Source organism: Schistocerca serialis, chromosome 4, assembly GCF_023864345.2.
Source record: "Schistocerca serialis cubense isolate TAMUIC-IGC-003099 chromosome 4, iqSchSeri2.2, whole genome shotgun sequence".
NCBI lineage: Eukaryota > Metazoa > Arthropoda > Insecta > Orthoptera > Acrididae > Schistocerca > Schistocerca serialis.
In genome coordinates, this window is record NC_064641.1 from 90244334 (window position 1) to 90268310 (window position 23977).

The 23977-nt window shown below is 44.1% G+C and overlaps 1 protein-coding gene across 3 annotated transcripts in view; it reads left to right on the forward strand.

Annotated features, from left to right (window-relative positions):
- The first annotated feature begins 241 nt into the window (after positions 1 to 241).
- LOC126474091 (cuticle protein 65-like) overlaps positions 242 to 23977 on the forward strand; it is a 99904-nt gene continuing 76168 nt past the window's right edge. The window contains exons 1-2 of one of the 3 annotated variants that reach the window (XM_050101506.1): positions 242 to 385; positions 3050 to 3238. In XM_050101506.1, the coding sequence (XP_049957463.1) occupies positions 305 to 385; positions 3050 to 3238 (270 nt within the window). In that variant the 5' untranslated portion in view covers positions 242 to 304. Of the gene's footprint in view, positions 386 to 3049; positions 3516 to 23977 lie in introns of those variants that run through there. The other 2 variants (XM_050101505.1, XM_050101507.1) reach the window with 2 other exon arrangements.

Below are 23977 nucleotides of genomic sequence, written 5' to 3' on the forward strand. Positions count from 1 at the left end.
GCTAAAGAATAAATATTAAAAGTTTTAAAAATTGTTGCTGTCAACTGTCGGTACGACCCTTGTAAGTAAAGATCAGCATCGTCAACGTAAAACCACAGGCTCTGTTTTTCTTCGCTTTCGCCAGAGAGTTAACCGCGTCTGCACAGTAGCAAGGTCAGAGTTTGGACGCGGCCGTGTCTTGAGCACTTTCTACCGGAATGTATTGTATAGGCCGTGTCCGAGATCTACGGCGACAGGCGTGGTCCCCTGCAGGCGCTGCGCACGGAAGGACGTGCGCCCTTTCACGCCGTGGTCCCAGCTATATATGGCGGCCTGCTGTCGCATTCTGCACAGTTCACAGCTGGTACAGCCCCGAACAGCCCACCGTACAGCCATGAAGGTCCTGGTGAGTATCACGCCCTCAGAGCGATCTAGTACAGTAGCGTTCGTAGACCTGTAATTTTCAACAGCTCTACATGAACTACTGTTGTGTCATTACTGAACATTAACTCCTCGTTCAAGAACGAACAGCACACATATGTCATCAACAGGCATTTTCATTCTTTGTTTCCCTCTACAACTAAATAAATTCAGATGAAAAATATTTAGAGGATCGCTTCAAATGTTTGCAAAAACCATCTTAAGGGCATATAAAATCCGGTCTCCACCAGTGCAATGTAACCAAAACGTAGATTGTGCAATGCTTGTGAATCCTAATAGTGCTATGGAAAAACGTAGGGGAGCAGGATATTTACGCTCGCGGAGGAGAACAGGGAATGGATAATCCCAAACCACTCAGATGGTACAAATAACATTTTCAGTAAAAATATTTATCCATAATATTTAAACTACAAATTGACGAACCTTTGGACCATTAGTTGTGAGACACTATTCATTAGGGTTCAAAAGTCTCACAAATAGTTTTACACCCAGAGAAATGCGCTTCAGGCAACGACTATCATGCGGAATGAAGGGTACTAGCATTGGGCAACAAGTGCATCTAATTGTATGTACATTTTTTTACAAATCTGATATCACATGAATAGGAAACTGTTTTACATCTAAGATCATCTCCGTTAATACTTGCGACACCGAAACACACGTTAAAGGCAACTTACTTTAACTTACGTAGAGTGAAGTTTCCCATCGGGGATGGTTTGGAATACAGTTATACCGATGCGTGCTATCGAGTTGGTGTTGAGCCAATTGGACACAGTAATGTGCAAAGCGAATTCTTACGAGACTGATACGACCTTAGATCTGGGACCAAATCTCATGTGCTCTAACATCCTGTGTCATGCTTTTACGCAGTATTTCGAAATCACTTTGTTCAATACAGAAACATTTCAGAAGTTTCACCTTATACTCGTTGCGAGGAAACAATTACTGTACAGAAGTACGAACAGTAATAAGTTTACGGTTTGGTACGTCATTTTCCTCCCTCGGAAGACGCCATGGAGACGATAGGACAAAATAGTATTCAGTTCAAATCTCTGGTTTCTGTTCAGAAATACTAGTATTTGTACTACATAATCATATGACTTTGCAATGGGAGTTACTTTTAAATGCATTGTGCAGAAAGGCAATTGCATGAGTAGTATAGCAGAAGATATTCAGTGCATGTCCTCTTGCTATAAACTTCATAATGGTGTCTTAATCAGAGCCGATTTCGAGCAACTCCGACACACTACTCCATAAGCTGTGTAATAGAATGATTAACAAATGGATTGACAAGAAAGAATACAGACTACATTAAGCACTCAGTGTGTTTATCCAAGAGAGCTTAACCCCTCCTGCTGACTAGGGCATTTGAGCAGCCACCGGTAATAAAGCGGCAAACTGTGGCGAAACGAAACGATAGTTCACGGTCAGTGGCACCTTCACTCACATGTCACTGAAATCAGAGAAAACAGTTTGGAGAACCTCTAAAGGAATGGCAGTTTGTTTCACCTTGTTGCTCCCGTTTGGATAGAAAACACTTAGCCGGAGAATTAGATAACAGATGTATGACAGTGACTGAATTGATGTTAAGTACTGGCTGGAATGGTACAGGGTTCCCGTCAACGGCTCACCAAAGCTCAGAAAGGACTATAAGAATGACGTTCAGGTCTAGTTCACGGTCACAGTTTTTCAATAAATGCCGAAAGCACTTATCGGTCGGTATAATCACAACCAGAGTCATGCGTGCGACTCTTATCGGTGATTACAGAAATGGATTGAAAACAGTAGCTGCCGTTCGTGGAGTCAAAACACCTGCTCCGTTCACCGACAACGCCTACCATCATTGTATAAATGGTCTGAAGATGGTCACGTTCTCACGAAAACCGATAATCATTGTAAATAAATGTTTTGCTGCGATCAAGACTGTTTTTGCCAGACGGCTGTTTCTCCACGCCGGCCGGTGTGGCCGAGCGGTTGTACGAGCTTCAGTCTGGAACCTCGCGACCGCTACGGTCGCAGGTTCGAATCCTGCATCGGGCATGGATGTGTGTGATCTCCTTAGGTTAGTTAAGTTTAAGTAACTCTAAGTTCTAGGGGACTGATGACCTCAGACGTTAAGTCCGATAGTGCTCAGAGCCATTTCTCCACGAGAAGTGCTCCCAGTAATTTCTTAGCAGTGACTCCAAGTAGAGTTAAATGCAGCGCTAATGGTGGAAGAAAGGCAGAAACGAGTTTTTAAAAACTTGTCGATTATTAGGCCACTAGAGACGGGGAACAAGCCAGTGGAGAAAATCATCAGTACCTAGTCTCAAACTTATCGTACCAGATTACGACTTACGGAACTGAAGGAAATCTTTGGCTGGTAACACAACTATCACCTACTCTTAACGAATGGGGGTCCATGCCACTAAAAGGTGTCAATTTGTTCTATTTTTCTTCCTCTGAATTTCGTAAGCAAAGTTCGTGCAAGTCCTTCTGTTTCGCCATTCTGTATGTGTTTATGCAAGAATACAATATTTTGAAAAAAAAATCGGTGTAAACATTTATATGCTTTTTGACATGACTTCATTATAATGTTTTCTCATCTGCTTCTCAAATTATCGAGTTTCACGTCTGCCTCCTTCACCAGATCGTGATGAGCGCCATTCTGGCAGCGGCCGTCGCCGCCCCCAAGCCCGGCTACCTGGGCGCCACCCACGGCGTCGTCGCCGCCGCCCCCGCGGTGGTGGCTGCACCGGCAGTGATCGCCGCCCACGGCGTGCACCCAGGCTACGCCGCGTACGGCCCCGCCCCAGTGGCTGTGGGACCCGGCGGCTACCTGGCCGACACCCACGACGTGGCCGCCGCCAGGGCTGCCCACCTGACCGCCGTCGCCCAGACGCAGGCCCGCGACGCCCACATCAACGGCGCCGCCGCCCACGCCGCCCTCGCCGCCCCCGCTCTGCTCGGAGCGCACGGACTGGCGTACGGACACGGCCTGGCTTACGGTCACGGTTTGGCCCATGGCGCCGCCTATCATGGTTAGGAGGCTGTGAGGACACCAGCTGTTACATTTTCACTTTGTACTATTTATAAATAAAACTGATGCCTGAGTATCTGTTTGTCATTGCATTCCACTGTGTCCAGTTATAGAATGGTTCTGACCATTGAATCAGAGCTGTTCTGAAATTTCCTAGCAGATTAATACTACGTCCCTGAATAGGACTGAGAACCATAACCATTTATTATGTGGGCGTTTTTTTGCTGACGCAGCTATCCAGGACGATTCAGAACGCGGCCCACTCTCGAAATTCATGTTCTTGGAACAATACTCAGCACTGTACTCAAGCGAATTCTCCACTCTTTCTTTTCTTCCAGGGGTGCTAGTACCACCTGATACGCAGAATAACTCCTGTGAAGTTTTAATGTGTCAGAAAATTCCATGAAAGATTTCTTTGGCACTACATTTCATGTAAATATTCGACACTGGGTGATACTGAGATATCTGTATTGAGGATACTGATAATTTGATATTCTGTCGACAACTAGATGTGATGGAGCATAAGCTCGGCAGAGCAAGGATAGGATAATACGTTGCCTTTAAATGCGAGCATTTTATGGTTAGGCTTTACCATGACTGTTACTGACTTTAAATGAAACAACACCTTTACTGTAACCAGTCACCATTTATTTATCACCACGACGGGTTCCAAAGGTTTAAACCTCGATCATCAGGCGGATTTACATTTGTTAGTAAAAAAAAAATCGTAACACGACAAACACGAATGTCATACCAACAAATGTAAATCCACCTGATCATGGAGATTTAAACATTTGAAACGCGTCGTCGAGATAAATAAACAGTGACTGGTTACAGTAAACTTGTTGTTTCATTTAATAAGACATTGCCTTTGTCAGTACCACAAGAGTCATAGCCGTTACAACATTCACATCAATCGATGCAACTGAAGCACGAAAAACCTACTACTGGATAATAGCGGTGCCATATCGATCAGTACATCTGAAAACTGCTCATTAATATTCATGGAATATTCCGTCGGTACGTGGAGGAACATCCGAGGGCTTGAACTTAAATAGCGGCAAGTATTTATTCACAACCGATACAAAAAGAAAACAATGTTCAAATGTGTGTGAAATCTTATGGGACTTAACTGGTAAGGTCATCAGTCCCTAAGCTTACACACTACTTAACCTAAATTATCCTAAGGACAAACACACACAACCATGCCCGAGGGAGGACTCTAACCTCCGCCGGGACCAACCGCACAGTCCATGACTGCAGCGCCTGAGACCGCTCGGCTAATCCCGCGCGGCACCGATACAAAAGAGTTACAGTTACATGTTTGCACCTGATACGGTTCTTCAAGATAGTCACCAGCGTTGTGCAGAACCCGTTGCCAGCGATGTGAAAGGCATAGTATACCGTTAGCAGAGCCTCCTCTGTTCATGGTGCGAATGGAGCGGTCTAAAGTTGTGGTGATTCTCGTGCATGACTGTGATGGTGTTATCCTAACGCTTCATGTTTCTCCACGGCAGACCGTCAATGTAGAGTATTACTGATCGTTTTTGGAGCGTCACCTGCCACCAGATTTACGAAAGAAGCGGCGACAATTTCTGCGCAACCCACCCATCATTTTACACGACAATGAGCGGGCGTATACAGCGCAAGCTGTGGTTGCTCTCTTCGGTCGATGGGACTGGGAAGTACTGTATCATCCACCATATTCCTCGGACTTAAGTCCTCGTGACTTTGATTTGATTCAGAAGATGAAGGATCCACTTCGTGGCATTCGCTTCAGAACTGTTCCAGCGATTCTACAGGCAGTGGACCGCTCAATCAGCAGCATCAAAACAGCAGGCTCTTCTAACGGTATATTATGCTTTCCACATCGCTTGAAACGGGTTCTACACAACGCTGGTGACTACTTTGTAGAGCAGTAACAGGTGCAGACATGTAACTCTCTTGTATCGGTTGTGAATAAATAGATGCCACTATTTAAATTCCAATCCTCGTATATACGAAACTGAAATATTCTGTATTAATGTTCCGGAATAATATGTACTTTATAATTCGTTGTGAACCGGCTTTCAGGTTCCTAGGGCACCATCAGGCAACATAAGACAGTCTACGGAACATGAGCGGGAGCTTCCACCTGTACGAGATTGTCACTTCCAAAGATATATGATCATTTTACGACCACACTGGCTGTCACGCAGTTCTCATTACAGCCTTCAGTAGCTTGTAAAGGGGACTTAGTTGACAAAGTTTTCATACTTAGCAAATGTCTGGAAACGTACCGTTTGGATGTAAAGTAAATCTGAAGACCTGAACATTCTGTCGATTTAATATCTAGGCGTAATTTAGATAGTAGAGAAGACAGAAGTAAAATTTACCGGGATAATTCTTGGAAAGGGTATATCATGTTTAAACTAAACTGCACGAAGAATTAAGTGGGACCCATTCTCGAGTACAGCTCTAGTGTTTAGGATTCCGACCACCTCGGGTTAAAGAAAGACGATAATGTAATTGAGAGGCCTGTTGCTTGATTTGATGCCGGTAGGTTCGATCAGTACGCGAAATGCTTCAGCAGCTCAAATGGAAACGACTACTGACAGCTGTATTACTCCAAAATTTACTGCACAACTTGTTTCAATTGTTGGTAGGTCATCTTCTGGTGTCTGCATACATGACAAGGCACAATGCGGCATCACAAAAGAAACTCAAAATATAATAGACAACATATACTAATTATTGAGAACTAAGACTCTGAAATCGTAATCAATGTAGTACAACCAACACAAATCATCAACCTAGCTATTTAACTCAAAAATCAAATCAGAAAAGCGTCTCGAAGTTTCGTGATGAAGCACATGGCAGAACTGAAATAAGAAGCGACCCTCAGTATAGAACGCATTGTTAAAGATGTTGGACTCGTAGCAAAATATCCTGCACCGCATCAAAGAGCAGTCATATTTTTAAATCACAACTAACACTCGACCTAATGGTACATTAATGTTACTAACCCAAAGATAATATATAAAGAATAAGTGGAAGACATAAAGACATTAATTATTTCAGATATTACGTCTGATCACTTCAGATTACAACATTGTTTAAAGGGGAATGTTATTTTACATCGTCATATATGTTACTTAGGATGTGGGGATGAGGGGTACACTTAGGATGGAATTCCAAGGCCCCTGTAATGTCACTCCTTAAACAACAACTACCAAATTCACTGTTTATTCAAAACAGGTAAGAGACAGTCAACGTGGGCATCTTTTTACAAAATATTACAGATATGTTGCTTCTTGAGCAAGACAGCAGATAATAAACAACGAAGAGATGACCCACAGAGATTTCAAATAAATTACAATATGAAGCTGATTTAAAACAAATGGCACAACATTTTTTTTTTAATTTACAATATGAATGTAATTTACCAAACCCCTCAAAAACCCAACCAGCACAACACTTAACTATAAGAACAATTCATATTCAACGAATTTAAAACCCCTTTCTTTAAAAGAAAAAACGAACAACACATGGTTATATTTATCAAACGGGCAGTAACGCCAGGCTCCCCTGGGCAAAGGGTGACTTAAAATGCCGGAAGCAGCAGACAAGCCGTCCAAACAACACCTAAACGTCGGGGCTAAACCAGGAGTCACTTCCCATTAGACGGTACGACACAGCTTTTGTGCACCGAAGCGGGACATGGTGACGTACCCACGCACCCCAACTCCCAGGAACTGGAACACAAACAGACCGCAGAAGACACGGAAAACTCCAACCAAACATCAATCAATATACGTTAAGAAATGGTTCAAATGGCTCTGAGCACTATGGGACTTAACATCTATGGTCATCAGTCCCCTAGAACTTATAACTACTTAAACCTAACTAACCTAAGGACAGCACACAACACCCAGCCGTCACGAGGCAGAGAAAATCCCTGACCCCGCCGGGAATCGAACCCGGGAACCCGGGCGTGGGAAGCGAGAACGCTACCGCACGACCACGAGATGCGGGCAATATACGTTAAGAAACCGATAAAATACACAAACCAATTAATGTTGAGTGAGTGCATTCAATAAAGGCACGTATATAAGAAAGTACAGATAAATGACTAGCTTTACTAAATACAAGTTTTACTAATAACAGAATAACTGGTTGCACATTTTTTTTCTTTTACAGCAATATACCAGGGACGTCGCTTGATGGCAATAAACCCAAAATCACACGCACACCTTCGTGCTAATCTGCCTTTTAATAGTCATCCAACCAGCAGATTTTAAAGCAAATAGTAAGTGCTGGTCTGCATACATTCACACACTCTGCCGGCTGCCAACCGACCAAAAAGTTCACTCGTTGACGAAACGGAGGCACCGAAACCACTTACACGTACGATGGAGAGGGTTGTTCGAGATGGTCTGGAGGGATGGGTCTCTCTGACAAAACAGGCCCCAAAACAATGCGACGAGCAGCGCCCGAAGCTGACACCAGACAGGTCCACCACAAACACGCGACCGCCTTGCAAGGTAGACGGGCCGCGCCACCGCTGCCCGAGCCCGCGTGTTTGCTCCGTCCGCCCCTCAAGCACGTCCTAGCCCTCGTAGCGAGTCCGGCGACCAACTCGCCTACCGCAAATACCCACCGCCAGACCACAACGGTGGCAGAGATAATAGTACAGCCGGGTAATCGGTAGTACTGCCAAAGAGCTGGTGTGCCAGGAGAGGCGCACCATGGCTCAATATATACAGGGTGAATCGCTTAAAATTTGCCCCACAAATATTGTAGAAATGGAAAGTTCTGCTGATGTGCCGTTTTTACAGTCAGGGAGTCGTACTGTTAGCCAATGAACAGGTTGTAATAATACTTAGAAAGTGTATGTTTCTGCAAAACGAAAAATAAGGTAAATTGGGATGTCAGTTGTGTTTGTTGCAGGATTCTAGTGTGAGTCGTTTACCAGATATCGTGTTTTGAAAATTTCCCCACCAACACTTGTACAATACCTGTGACAGCACACACTAAATAACAACGGAAGTGTATACACTAGTTATGTGGATTCTGACCAGTAACGAGGCAGTTGACCATCTACGGAAGAAAAAGGAATAAAAGTGAGATACTGTTAATACTTTCACCCTTTTTTACCTCCTCTGCATTACTGCAGATGACGTTGTCACTGAGCACATTTGTACTGTGCATGCAGTACACGTGAGGTGCTTAGTTGTGTCCACTGCCTGTGTGGAATACATAAGTTCTTGTACACTTCACTAACCTGCTGCCTTCATGATGATGATGTCCCCAGAGCAGAAAACAGCACGCAGGTCGTGGATTCTTTTCCTTGAGGCTGAAATTAACTTCGCAAGGAACTGCTGCTACGAATAAACTATAACTCGCGTTTTTATTGATATAGACACGAGAAACTGTTCTTGATCACAATGTATTGAACATATCTTTCCACAGTCATTATATCTGTCTAAAATAACATGAAATGCATCCTGCCACAGACAACATGTCTGTGTACTGGAACCGTCAGAACTGGAGAATAAAATTACATGAATCAAATACTACTATTACAGACCACATGTCTTACCTAGCGACGGTCGGAACTGTAGTAAATAAAATTGCATGAAACAAATACTGCTATAACAGACAACATATCTGTCTACTGGAACGGTCAGAACTGAAGAGCCGGACTGCCCGAGACACTTCGCGCGCCAAGCCAGCAAGGCGTGACCCCAACGCCACCGAAGTACACCGACAGTAAAATCGTCTGTCTTTTGTTTTAGTAATACTTTGATTTTAATAATTTTGAAATGACTGATTGATAGCTGGCTGTTGAGAGATGTTTATTTAAAAAAATGAAGTAATTTGGATGACAGGTTTAATTAATAATAGCACCTGAAGTTTAACGTTTTGGCGCCCTACCGCCGAACACAGCAGCCAATCACAGAGCGGCAGCATCATGCAGGCAGTCTTTCTCACGGGAATGGTACCGAATCTAACATCTGTCACCGGTACCTCATCCCACATTGCGTCATCTCTACGCTTCTTGCATCTCCACTGCCCTGGGAATAGCTTCCTGGAGCCTAATATGATGACTGAATAAGCCAGAAATATTACGCATCACAGGTTGCTTTCAAAATGACCACCGACAGCGCCAATACACACTTCCAGTCTGGTATGGAACGACTACTGATGCACAAGTGCTAACATTTCATCGGACGTGGCCGAGCAGGCTGCAGCACTACATCGTTGCATATAATTGAGTAAAAGTTGGTATACCCTTGTACGCAACCTCTTTGCCTTTTCCCACATAAAAAGGTGTACAGGCGTTCAATCGGTGAAATGGCCGGCTAAGGCACAGGTCCGCCAATCCAACGATTTGGAAGCAATTAGTGAAGGTATGCCGTAGTACTTCGTGCACTATGGCCTGGCACTAAAGATTTCTCCTAGTGAGGGGAGGAACGTCTTCTAGTATCCGTGGAAAATGGTCCGTTAGGCGGCAGCGATGCTAGAGCGCATTCACTATTCCATCTATGAAAAACGAGCCAATAAGATGATTGTTCACCATCCCATACCACACGTTTACACCCTATGGACGATGGCGTTCCACATGACGAAGCCAAAGGTGATTATCAACAGAACAATAGTGCATGTTTCGGTGGTTTACCTGGCCATTATTGGTGAATGTGGCTTCATCACTCAGCAAGATATATGGTACATTTGGACTACCCTATCGTAATGTTTATGTACAGAAGTTATCAATTCTCATAATCGTTTCCATGCTGCTCTTGATGAAGAGGGTAGTGACAGGAATGTAATCGATGTCGATGGAGAATGCATAGGCCACTTGCCTGACTCACGCCACTTCTTCGAGCAATTGCGAGGGAGCTAACGTGCGTATCAGCTGCAACAGCAGTAAGAACATTCATTTCCTCCTCTTCTGTGGTCACTTGGTTCCTTCTTTTACGTTGTCTAGGTATCACACTACTACTTCCATGTAACTGATTCGAGAGGTTTATAAATAACTGCCAAGATGGTTGACGTCTATTGGGGAATCATGCCGCATATACCGTATGAGAACGAACTGCATTATTCCTACACTCTCCATACTCTACGGCTATGTCGGTTTTTTATGCATTGGTAAATCCCATCGTCCACTCACGACCTACTATTTCGTCTGTCACACGCTAACTGACTAGCAAGCACACTGTAATCAAACATAGCAGCATCGTACCTAGCAACCACACTGGTTGAATAGTACAAACATGTGTCGTTATGGAAACTGTTTGAAATACGATATCTCGCAATGGACTCCTGCCACAAACACTACTGACATTCTAATTTACCTTCTTTTAGTTTGGTGAAGTCGGATAGGCACTGTGCTATTTAAAAATTGTATGCTTGCATAAAAATACAAGTGCAAAGTATTATTACAATCTGTGTCTTGGCTAGCAGTACAAGCCCTTAACTACGAGTCCATTCTGTGAAAACCGCACGTCAATAGCACTTCCCATTTCCGCGATATTTGCGGTGCAAGTTTTAGGTGATTCATTCTATATACATAACAAAGAATAAGTGGGAACATGAAGACAAAATTCTCTCAAGAAATAGTTTTACATATCAGGCTGACAAAATATTAACAGGTTCGCAGCTCGTGATCTAATGGCTAGCATTGACGTCTCGGGATCACAGGGTCCCGGGTTCGATTTCAGGTCGGTTTGCGGATTGTCTCTGCCGGGGGACTGGGTGTTTGTGTTGCCCTCATCATTTCATCATCATCATTCGTGACAGTGGCCAGATTGGACTGTGTAAAAATTGGGACTTTGTACGGGCGCTGATGACCGCGCAGTGGGGCGCCCCACGAACCACACACCATCATCATAAACCTAACAACTCTCTGTACGTCCATCTTTATACAGGATGGCTACGGAACGTCGACTTTCAAGTATAAAATGTCGAATCAAAACTGTCTTCACCCCTCTATATTTCCAGTTTTATTTTATTTTGTTACCTGTTTCAGCGTTATACTACGCCATCTTTAGGCCCCTAAGTGAGTTTAAGAAGAAAACCACCTCCGACACAATCGAAATAGCGGCCAGCATACGGTCACTGATATCCACAGACATCTTTTTAACAACGCGAGCCCTTCGATCATCCCTTGCATGGTCGGCTACAGATCACCGCCTGTCTTGTCTTACAAGAAGCGCAAGTATTCGACCATGTTCAGTGAGGAGGCGTGGACGTCCGACACGTTGTCACCCACTCACGGTTTTACCGTCCTTGCACGACATTCCACAGATGAATCAGACCGTATCTTGCAAACAGCCCACCAGTTTCACCTTTCCCAATATGCTCTTTCCCAGTCACTGATCCATAACTATCCGCCTTTTGTCAAAGTCGCTCTTGCGTATGAATTTCCCTGTTTGCGACCAACATCGTCGCTACAATGATTTCGTAGTCGTCTCTCTTCAGCTAATTTATTTTCCTTAACGCCACCAAGTGGCATTCAGTCTTGCTGCGGGCAGAGGTAACAGTAGTTCGTGAATACATATTAATAATATGCTAAATAACATCGGCAGTCGTCATTGTTGTACTAAACGACACAGTTTTACTATGTTATTGTTGCTTTAGAGAAGAATTTAACGTTTTCCTTGCTGGTTATATTAAACTCGCTGTTATCGAACTAGTGTGTGTAGTGTCTCTGTTGGTATGTCTGTGAAGGAAGCTGTCTCTATAGGCGTTGACTCCTCCCACAGCATACGTAATTTCGTAAAGGTAGACAAATTACTCTCATTGTGTAGAAGCAGCTGCCGACTCCGACGTTTGCCTGTAATATTCTTGAAATGTAAGAGAAAGAAAACTTCTATATTATCTTCTCGAACGGGAACACTGCCATTCGCATTTGGTCGGTCGATGATTGCCTGCGAGTGAAATCCTTTTAGCAGAGAAAACCTTCTCTATTCATTTGACAGTGTTATTCAAGCAGGTTCTACAGCATACAAGGATCACCAAATGTTCGAAGTCCTATACAAGCTTGTAGTACATAATAGTTCATTACAGAATTCTTTGATCAAAATTAAATACCCCCAACTACCTTTGAAAAGCAACAGACTGTATTACGGACGTTACTAAAATCCACATTAATATTGCATATCGATTATGAATCTAAAATAATAATAATAATAATAATAATAATAATAATAATAATAATAATAATAATAATGCAATATGGCGGCTAACAATGTCTGTTTCATCGAACACACTTCCTACACGTCCTCTCGTTATGCTATCTTGTAACAAAGTCCTCCCACATATCGATTTAATTACTTTTCTTCGCTCGCCATGGAGCACCGCTAAGTCAAGGAACAAACATTTCGCTCGCCCAGGCGAAACACGCCGCCTCGTGATATATGTTCACTTTAAACCCATGACAATACAAAGATCGTTAAGCCGATCAGTCTGTTGAACATAGAGTGCATCATTACAAACTTATGAAAACTGGACGAGATTTAGATGTTAAACCACTGGTTTACATCCACATCTACGTGGTTACTCTGGTATTCACGGTGAAGTGCCTGTCAGAGGCTTCATTGAACCACCTTCAAGCTGTCTCTCTACCGTTCCGGTGCCGAACGGCGCCCGGGGAAAAGAGGCACTTTTCTCTGCGAGCCCAGATTTGTCTTATCGTGATGATCATTTCTCCCTCTGTAGGTGAGTGCCAACAGAATGTTTTCGAAATCGGAGGAGAGAACTGGTGATTGAAATTTCGTGTGAAGATCCCGTCGCAACGAAAAACGCCTTTGTTATAATGACTGCCACTTCAATTTACGTATCATGTCTGTGGCACTACCTCCCCTATTTCGCGATAATATACAACGAACAGCCCTTCTTTGTACTTTTTCGATGTCATCCGTCAGTCACACCTCACGCGGATCCAACACCGTACAACAATACCACAGAATATGGCGTACAAGCGCGGCGTAAGCAGTCTCTTTAGTAGACCTGTTGCACCTTCTAAGAGTTCTGCCAATAAATCGCACTCTTTGGTTCGCTCTACCCACCACACTATCTATGTGATCGTTCCAATTAAGGTTATTTGTTATTGTAATCCCTAAGTATTCAGTTAAATTCACAATCTCCGGTTTTTTTGTGACTTATCGCGTAATTGAAATTTAGCGGTTTTTTTAGTACTTTATTTAGGGTCAATTGCCACTTTTCGCACCATCCAGATATCTTATCTAAATCATTTTGCAGTTCGTTTTGGTCATCTGATGAATTAACAGGATGGTAAACGACAGCATCATCTGCACACAATCTAAGACGGCTACTCAGATTGTCTCATATGTCGTTAATATAGATCAGGAACAACAGATGGCCTGTAACACTTCCGTGGAGAACTCTGGATATTACTTTTGTTTTACTCCATGGCTTTCCGTCTCTTACTACGAACAGTGATCTTTCTGGCAGGAAATCACGAATCCAGTCGCAGAACTGAGGCGATATTCCATAGGCACGCAGTTTGTTTAGAAGACACTTGTGAGATTCTGGAAATCTAAAAATATGGAATCAATTTGACATCCCTTGTCCATAGCACTCTTTACTTCATGAGTGTAAAGAGCTAGTTGCCTTTCACAAGAGCGATATTTTTTGAATCCGTGTTGACTATGTCAATAAATCATTTTCTTCGAGGTAATCAAAACGTTCGAACACAGTATATGTTTCAAAACCCCACTGCCAATCGACGTTAGTTATATGGGTCTGTAATTCAGCGCCCGCGCCCGGGTTCCAGGGTTCGATTCCAGGCGGGGTCAGGGATTTTCTCTGCCTCGTGATGACTGGGTGTTGTGTGATGTCCTTAGGTTAGTTAGGTTTAAGTAGTTCTAAGTTCTAGGGGACTGATGACCATAGCTGTTGAGTCCCATAGTGCTCAGAGCCATTTGAACCATTTGTAATTCAGCGTCTTACTTCTAATTCCCTTGTTGGGTTTGGTGTGACTTGAGCAATTTTCCAGTCTTTAGGTATGGGTCTTTCTGTGAGCGAGCGATTGTATATAACTCCTAAATATGGAGCATACTCCGAAAGGAACCTAAATGCTAACAATCTGGACCGGAGGCCCTGCCTTCATTGAGTGATTTAAGTTGCTTTGCTATACCGAGGATATCTACTTCAATGTTTCTCATCTTGGCAGTTGTTCTTGATTGGAATTCAGCAATATTTTCTTCGTCTTCTTTGGTGAAGGAGTTTCGGAAAACCGTGTTTCATAACTCTGCTTTAGTGGCACTGTTGTTATCGCGCAGAGAAGGTATTGCTTGCGTCCTGCAGCTGGTGTGCTTTATTTATGACCAGAATGTATTTGGGAATCTCTTTGGGTTTTCTGCCAGATTTCGAGACAGAGTTTCGTTGTGGAAATTATAAAAAGCATCTCGCATTGAAGTAAACGCTATATTTCGAACTTCTGCAAAACGTTCCCTATCTTGGGGATTTTCCGTTGTTTTAAATTTGGCGTGCTTTTTTTCGCTGCTTCTGCAACAGCGATCTGACCCGTTTTTTGTGTTATGGGGGATCAATACCATCACTTATTAATTTATGTGGTATATATCTCTCAACTGCCGCCATTACTGTTTCTTTGAAATTATTTCACATCTTTTCTATGCTTGTATGATCACATCAGAAGGAGTGAAGACTGTCTCTTAAAAATGCTTTACGAGCATTTTTATCAGGTTTTTAACTAGATATACTTGGCGTTTCTTTTTAATGGTTGTAGGTGTTACGGTATTCATCCTAGCAGCAACTGCCTTGTGGTCGCTAATCCCTGTATTCGTCACGATACTCCCTATTTGTCCAGGATTATTTGTTACTAAGAGGTCAAGTATGCTTTGGCAAGCACTTACGCTTCGAGTGGGCTCATGAACTAATTGTCAAAAACAATTTTCTGAGAAAGCAGTCACTACAATTTCCGATGACGTTTTATGCCTGCCGCCGGCTTTAAACGTATAATTTTTACAGCATATCCAGGGTAAATTGAAGTCACCACTGACTATAATTGTGTAAGTGGGGAACCTATTTGAAATGAGACTCAAGTTTTCTTTGAATTGTTCAGCAACTAAATACTCCACCACCAACTGTATTTAATCCATCCTTTCTTAACACTATTAGGTCGTTTAAAAAATGTCGGCTGAAGTTATTTCCAGCTTTAGCCAGCTTTCCGTACATATAACTACACTCCTGGAAATTGAAATAAGAACACCGTGAATTCATTGTCCCAGGAAGGGGAAACTTTATTGACACATTCCTGGGGTCAGATACATCACATGATCACACTGACAGAACCACAGGCACATAGACACAGGCAACAGAGCATGCACAATGTCGGCACTAGTACAGTGTATATCCACCTTTCGCAGCAATGCAGGCTGCTATTCTCCCATGGAGACGATCGTAGAGATGCTGGATGTAGTCCTGTGGAACGGCTTGCCATGCCATTTCCACCTGGCGCCTCAGTTGGACCAGCGTTCGTGCTGGACGTGCAGACCGCGTGAGACGACGCTTCATCCAGTCCCAAACATGCTCAATGGGGGACAGATCCGGAGATCTTGCTGGCCAGGGTAGTTGACTTACACCTTCTAGAGCACGTTGGGTGGCACGGGATACATGCGGATGTGCATTGTCCTGTTGGAACAGCAAGTTCCCTTGCCGGTCTAGGAATGGTAGAACGATGGGTTCGATGACGGTTTGGATGTACCGTGCACTATTCAGTGTCCCCTCGACGATCACCAGTGGTGTACGGCCAGTGTAGGAGATCGCTCCCCACACCATGATGCCGGGTGTTGGCCCTGTGTGCCTCGGTCGTATGCAGTCCTGATTGTGGCGCTCACCTGCACGGCGCCAAACACGCATACGACCATCATTGGCACCAAGGCAGAAGCGACTCTCATCGCTGAAGACGACACGTCTCCATTCGTCCCTCCATTCACGCCTGTCGCGACACCACTGGAGGCGGGCTGCACGATGTTGGGGCGTGAGCGGAAGACGGCCTAACGGTGTGCGGGACCGTAGCCCAGCTTCATGGAGACGGTTGCGAATGGTCCTCGCCAATACCCCAGGAGCAACAGTGTCCCTAATTTGCTGGGAAGTGGCGGTGCGGTCCCCTACGGCCCTGCGTAGGATCCTACGGTCTTGGCGTGCATCCGTGCGTCGCTGCGATCCGGTCCCAGGTCGACGGGCACGTGCACCTTCCGCCGACCACTGGCGACAACATCGATGTACTGTGGAGACCTCACGCCCCACGTGTTGAGCAATTCGGCGGTACGTCCACCCGGCCTCCCGCATGCCCACTATACGCCCTCGCTCAAAGTCCGTCAACTGCACATACGGTTCACGTCCACGCTGTCGTGGCATGCTACCAGTGTTAAAGACTGCGATGGAGCTCCGTATGCCACGGCAAACTGGCTGACACTGACGGCGGCGGTGCACAAATGCTGCGCAGCTAGCGCCATTCGACGGCCAACACCGCGGTTCCTGGTGTGTCCGCTGTGCCGTGCGTGTGATCATTGCTTGTACAGCCCTCTCGCAGTGTCCGGAGCAAGTATGGTGGGTCTGACACACCGGTGTCAATGTGTTCTTTTTTCCATTTCCAGGAGTGTATTTGAGCTTCAGTGCTTTGTATTAGGGGTTGGAGCTTTGGTTCTTTCCCAGCACAGCTACAAGAATTTACTTATACAATACCGGTTGTTGCTACAACTTCCTTACTTTGTTTTACCTACCCCCTTTCAGACGGACACCTTTCTGTGGTTTCCTGAGACCATCCAACCTAAAAACCGAGCAGTCCCTTCCACACAGCCCCCGCTACCCGTGTAGCCGTTTCCTGTGTGTACAGTAAACAGTTTCGCTGATATATGAAATAGTCTTCGTCCGCACAGTCGCAAGATACTGCTGATGTTACTGCTAAGGTGAAATTGGTCCATATCAAGAAAAAAGACAACCGGTGCCACTGTGGCAGAAAATAAAATGTCAAACCCAAACTGTGGTAATGAATATCCAGATAATAGCCCAGGAGGCAAAGAAAATGTTGCAAAGGAAGCCTACAAAAGAAAAAATATTTCTCCAGACTTCAGTTTGTTCCAATAAAATTTATATTCTGTTTCATACAATCATTCTAGTGGCAACATTATTCTAAAGATATTCTCCTGCACTTGAAGAATTATTGTAATGATTTCTTACTTGAAGTCAACAAACAAAGACTCACAATGGTTGACAGATGTGAAGAATTTCCATTAGCAAGTGAATCTGCTTTTCTGATTTCATTTGCATTGATCATTTCACTGAATATTCTCCTTGTCGCTCATAAAACATTGAGGGTGTGAATTATTCCATTTATCATTTGTTCTTCGCCACAACTTCTCACAAGCCGTGTAATTTATGAAACATTAGCGTATTTGCCTTTAGGCTTTCATAAGACATGAACCAACATCTTATGAGAAAGCAATGTCTTTTGTACTAATAGCACTCTACTCTGTCCGATCACATTAATGTGACCACCCTCAATAGTCTGAATAACTACCTTTTGCAGTGCGCACCACCGCTAGATATGGAGGATGAGAGTCACTGAGGCTATGGAAGGTAGCGACAGGGATGTGGAGCCACGCTGTTTCCAATTCCGTGGCCAATGGCGCAAGGTTTCTCGATTGCGGATCAATGGCGCGAACAGTGAGTCGCGATTGGGCTTAAATCCGAAGAGTTTCATGGTAGTACGATAAATCTATCCTTTGTGCTTTTCGAACCACGCACATACAGTGCGAACTGTCTGACACGTTACGTTGTCCTGAATGAAATTTTCACTCTGCAGCGGAGTGTACGGTGCTTTTGTAACTTCCTGGAAGATTAAAAGTGTGTGCCGGACCGACACTCGAACTCATACTGGAAACATACCCCAGGCTGTGGCTCAGCTGTATCTCCGCAATATCCTTTCTTCCAGCGGTGCTAGTCCTGCAAGTTTCACAGGAGAGCTTCTGTGAAGTTTGGAAGGTAGGAGACGAGGTACTGCCAGAAGTAAAGCTGTGAGGAGGGGTCGTGAGTCGTGCTTGGGTAACTCAGTTGGTCAGTTGGTAGAGCATTTGCCCGCGAAAGGCAAAGATCGCCAGTTCGAGTCTCGGTCGGGCACACAATCTGCCAGGAAGTTTCGTTACATTGTCCTGCTGGTAGATACCACCGTGCTGAGGAAAAAGAAAGTAAATGTAGGGTTGGTCATCGTCTACAGGGTAGATGCATACTTGTGTTAATCCATTGTGCCTTCCAGCAGAATGACGAGATCTGCCAGGTGTAGCGGGACGCGAAATTGAAGCGTCACCCATCCACCGGTGTCAGCCCAGTTTGCAGGTGAATATAAGCTTACTTTAGTGTTTTGTTTGTGTATTTTGTAATATTTGTAATGTTTGTGAATTGTCTAAAGTTTTGTATTTATTTTTATGTTTCATGTACGGAGAGGGCGGCGCAACGAACGGACACAGCATCTCCACTGCCGGGACCAGAGAGAAAATTGCTGGCCACTATACGTCGCGGGTCGACAGCCAAAGAGCAACAGAAGATCCTGAAACCGAGTTGTTGCGTCATGCTTCTGAAAACTGAAAAATAAGAATTTGTAATGTTTCTACAACAATGACGTCATAGAAAGTTTAATTATGTTGTAAATGTTCAGTCCTATCTTGTCAAGGCTCAGGTTCACGTCTATATGTAGTACATATGAAGATAATAAAGTAGTGTATACTACAAAAGTTTAAATACGTGTTCAGAGAATTTATTTATGAAGAATTATATTCAGGAAGAAGTATTGCTGATTTATTTGACAAGATTATTAATTTTTGACAACGTTCATCACGAGTTTGAGTCTTAAAAGTTTATTCAATGTGGTTTTAATTTTTATTAAAGCTGATAACTTGCATTAATATAATTTCTGAGAAGAAACAAACGACATCTAAATTGAAAAAAAAGTTTGCGCAAACCAATTGGACTGAGTGACGTAATTCTGCGCATACGACTCAAATGTTGATGTTTTACTTACAGTTTCGTTCAAGAACCATTCAGAGACAACTTTAAAAAGAGTTTAAATAAGTTTGAAGTGTTTTGGAACTGACGTTCGTGACGAAGTCTACACATGGTCATGTGGCAAAAGAAAATCATTTATACAAAACTTACGTCGTTACACTACACAGGGAATGCCACGAAAACACTCCGCAGACAATAATGCTGCCTGTTCCGTTCTGGGCCCTTCCGACGAATGTTATAGGGCAATTGCTTTCAGATGTTTGACGCCGTAGACCACAACGGCCATCTGTCTCATGGAGCATAAAACGTGATTCACCTGAGAGGACCACCTGTCGCCTCTCACTGGATGTCCTGCTGCTGTACTGGCCGCCAGTTTCCAGCCTTAGTCGTCGATGAACAACAGCCAACTTGGGTGCATGATCCAGGTGCCTGCAGGGGATAGCCACACGCAGCAACGTTCGCTATATGGTCGTTGAGGATTCATTGTTGGAAGACCCTTGGTTTAGCTGGGCTGTCAGTTGCTCAGTAGTTGTAAAAATGGTGAAATGGCTCTAAGCACTATAGGACTTAACATCTGAGGTCTTCAGTCCCCTTGACTTAGAACTATTTAAACCTAACTAACATAAGGACATCACACACATGCATACCCGAGGCAGGATTCGAACCTGTGACCGTAGCAGCAGCGCGGTTCCGGACTAAAGCGCCTAGAACCGCTCGGCCACAACGGCCAGCTTCAATAGTTGTACATCTGCTCTCCCGTAACATCTTCGCAGCCGCCGTTCACACATGTCATCTACGGCCCATGGTACATTGCAGTTGCCTGATTTTCGATGGCGCCATTTTGCCATGTACAGTACACTTCAACCACGGCGGAACACGAATAGTTAACAAATTTAGTCATTTCGGTAATTCTTCTACGCTTGGCCCGAAAGCCCAATGATCGTGTCCTTTCAAACAAACACCGTCCGAACAGGCCTTTAAGTCCCAACGTTACCGACCGGCCGCCATGTCATCCTCACTCTAAGGCGTCACCGCATGCGGATACGGAGGGGCATGTAGTCAGAACACCGCCCTCCTGGCCATTGTCTGTGATCAGTGTCGACACTTCTCAGTCCAATAGAGCCTCAATTGGCCTCACAAGGGTAGAGTGCACCTCGCTTGCCAACAGCACTCGGCAGAACGGGATGGGAACCATCCAAGTGCTAGTCAAGCCGGACAGTGCTTAACTTCTTATTTAACGAAGACATTCACCAAAAATCTCTGAAAATTGAGAACTTATTTCATTTTTACTACCAGTTGTGGTAATTGAATAAGCCATCTTCAGACCCCATATACACCTCTAAAATAATATCGATATAGGCATACTAGAGGTATCTGTTTCTGGATGTCGTGAATTCTCAAGTGCTTTCTTCGAAGACTTGAGTTGGAGATAACATGTTCTTTGAGATTGTATTCCGTGTTGAAGTTTCGACTAAAGAGGAACATTCTCAGGTACTATAAGAGGTGCCAGCTGCTAGAGATGAGGTCAGAGATGTACGCAGCTTGGTCAGACTAGCTCCAGAGAGAGATCTGTAAGAGTATGTCAAATTAAACACATTTTAGCCTCAATTTTCAACCTTATTTTGCTAGGCAACCAGCTTCATCGTTTTACTACGCCATCTTCAGGTCCCTGACCGATGTGTAGTTATAACTATCTCGCTTGCGACGAAGTATGGGCCAGTAGTACTGATATTAGTAGATATCTGCTACAGTGAGCACTTCAAGCATCACCCGACAACCACACGCTTCGATCACAGCGAGGTAGATTTCTCTCTCTCTCTCTTTTTTTTTTTTTTTTTTTTTTTTTAATTGCGGTATTTCTTAAGGTAGCAAACTGCTGAAGTCATCGGTCCCTAAGCTTACACACTACTTAATCTAACTAAAACTAACTTACGCTATGGACGACACACACACACACACCCATGCCCGAGGGAGGACTCGAACCTCCGACGCGGGGAGCCACGCGGGCCGTGACAGGGCGGCCTAGACCGCGCGGCTACCCCGCGTTGCGTAGATTATTCCAATCGGTCGGGCAATGGCCTCAAGATTACGCAGCAAAACGCTGAAACTGGTTGCCTAACAAAATAAGGTTCAAAATTGACGACTGAAAGGTGTTTAATTTGACGTGCTCTTACAGAGCTCTTTCTGGAGCTATCTTAGACTGAATCATTCATCGCATTTTCCCCGTAAATCTTGCAAATTTGACCATGTATGTCGACTACTTTAGTGTTCTTCACATTCACAAAACGTATTTCAGATCTAATCTCACAAGCTGCTTGATTTTCCGTCATCTTCGCAGTTCCAAACAAGCACTTTACAGCGTAAACAACATACAGAGAACTCAAAGTGGTGTAATTAGTTCCTCTATGACTCAAAGCGATTACCGCACGTGAGTCGAATTGAGTTTATAGCGTTTACCCTCTGGACATATCACATATTAACCCGTTTAGGATATATTTTGGTTTGCATGCCTTAGCTGCCTACAGAAAATAATATTGGTATTACCTGACTTGTAGCGAAAATTATGTGTTTTTTAACGTTTAACTCCGAGTGTTACATTTTAGTTTTTATTATCAGCATGGAGGTGAATTTGGTCTTCGATGGTAAACATACAGTTTAAGACACATACATGTTTTCTTCCACACAAGAAGAAGAAGAAGAAGAAGAAGAACAACAACAACAACATCAAAAAATGGTTCAAATGGTTCTGAGCACTATGGGACTTAACTTCTGAGGACATCAGTCCCCTCGAACTTAGAACTACTTAAACGTAACTAACCTAAGGAGATCACACACATCTATGCCCGAGGCAGGATTCGAACCTGCGACCGTAGCGGTCGCGCGGTTCCAGACTGAAGCGCCCAGAACCGCTCGGCCACACCGGCTGGCAACAACATCAACAACAACAACAACAACGTACATAACGTTTAGTATTTATTTTATGAAAATTCTGAGAATGCAGAGTTTTGTTGCTCTTGAAGCCACTTTTCCACCTCCTGTTTGAACTCACATATCTACATGAAGCGTTGACCACGAACCGCCTTCTTCAAAAATGGTTCAAATGGCTCTGAGCACTATGGGACTCAACTGCTGTGGTCATAAGTCCCCTAGAACTTAGAACTACTTAAACCTAACTAACCTAAGGACAGCACACAACACCCAGCCATCACGAGGCAGAGAAAATCCCTGACCCCGCCGGGAATCGAACCCGGGAACCCGGGCGTGGGAAGGGAGAACGCTACCGCACGACCACGAGATGCGGGCCCGCCTTCTTCAAAGGGTCAAAGATGTGGTAAATCTATGACACCAGATCAAGGGTTGCAAGGGGAAGCCACTTGAACCCACCTAGAATACCTCGGTCCTTGCTGTATATATATTGGAATCAACGTTTAAGTCGAGGGCAATCAAAATTTGTTTAACGAACTTCAGGTTTAGCTTTATCTACCAATCGTATACAAGTTTTGGCACCATTCACTGGCCGCGCGGTTTGAGGCGGATTGCGCGGCCCCTCCCGCCTGAGGTTCGGTCCTCCCTCGGACATGGGTGTGTGTGTTGTTCTTAGCTTAAGTTAGTTGACATAATGTGTAAGTGCACGGACTGAAGATCTCAGCAGTTTGGTCCCTTTCGCCACATATGCGGAACTGCACGGGGCTCAGTTTCCCTACATCCCAAAATGACATCTTTGCAATTTTCCTAGATCCTGGCTGTTACATGAGCTTTTTTTCATTACAGGGTTAGCAGGCATTGACATTTACTCTGTGGTTGGTAAGTGTGAATCCGTGTTTCGCCTCCTGCCAGTAATTGTCAGACAGTGATCAGCATAGTCAGTAAACAGCGCCACTGTTCATGTACTTTGAAGAAACTTTATAGTATTGTAATCCGATATGTAAATTAAGTCACTTGCCTTTGTGTGGTCCTTCTATCGTCCCTGACAACCGCTTCCAGCTTCTACTGTTTAAGAAGTCTTTGAGCGACCTACCACATGGGAACTTATTCCATATGCTCGTACCTTCGTTAAGAGACTGCAATGAGGCACCGTGTCAAATGCTTTCCGGATATCTAGAAATATGGGATCTTCCTGTTGCTCTTCATCCATAGTTCTCAATATATCACGTGAGAAAAGGGCAAGACGAGTTCCGCACGAGCGATGCTTTCTAAAACAATGCTGATTCGTGGTCATCAGTTTCCTAGCCTCAAGAAAGTTTATTATATTCGAACTGGGAATATGTTCCATGATTCTGTAGCAAATGGAAGTCAGGGAGACTGGCCTGTAATTTTTCGGGTACGTTCTTTTACCTTTCGTATATACTGAAGTCACCTGCGATTTTTTCCAGTCACTTGAAACTATGTGCTGGGCGTGAGAATTGCGATAAATGCAAGCTAGGTAACGGGCTGCAGTAGAGTACACTTTGTGAAATCGAAATGGGGATCCATCCGGAACTGATGATTTATTTGTTTTCAAAT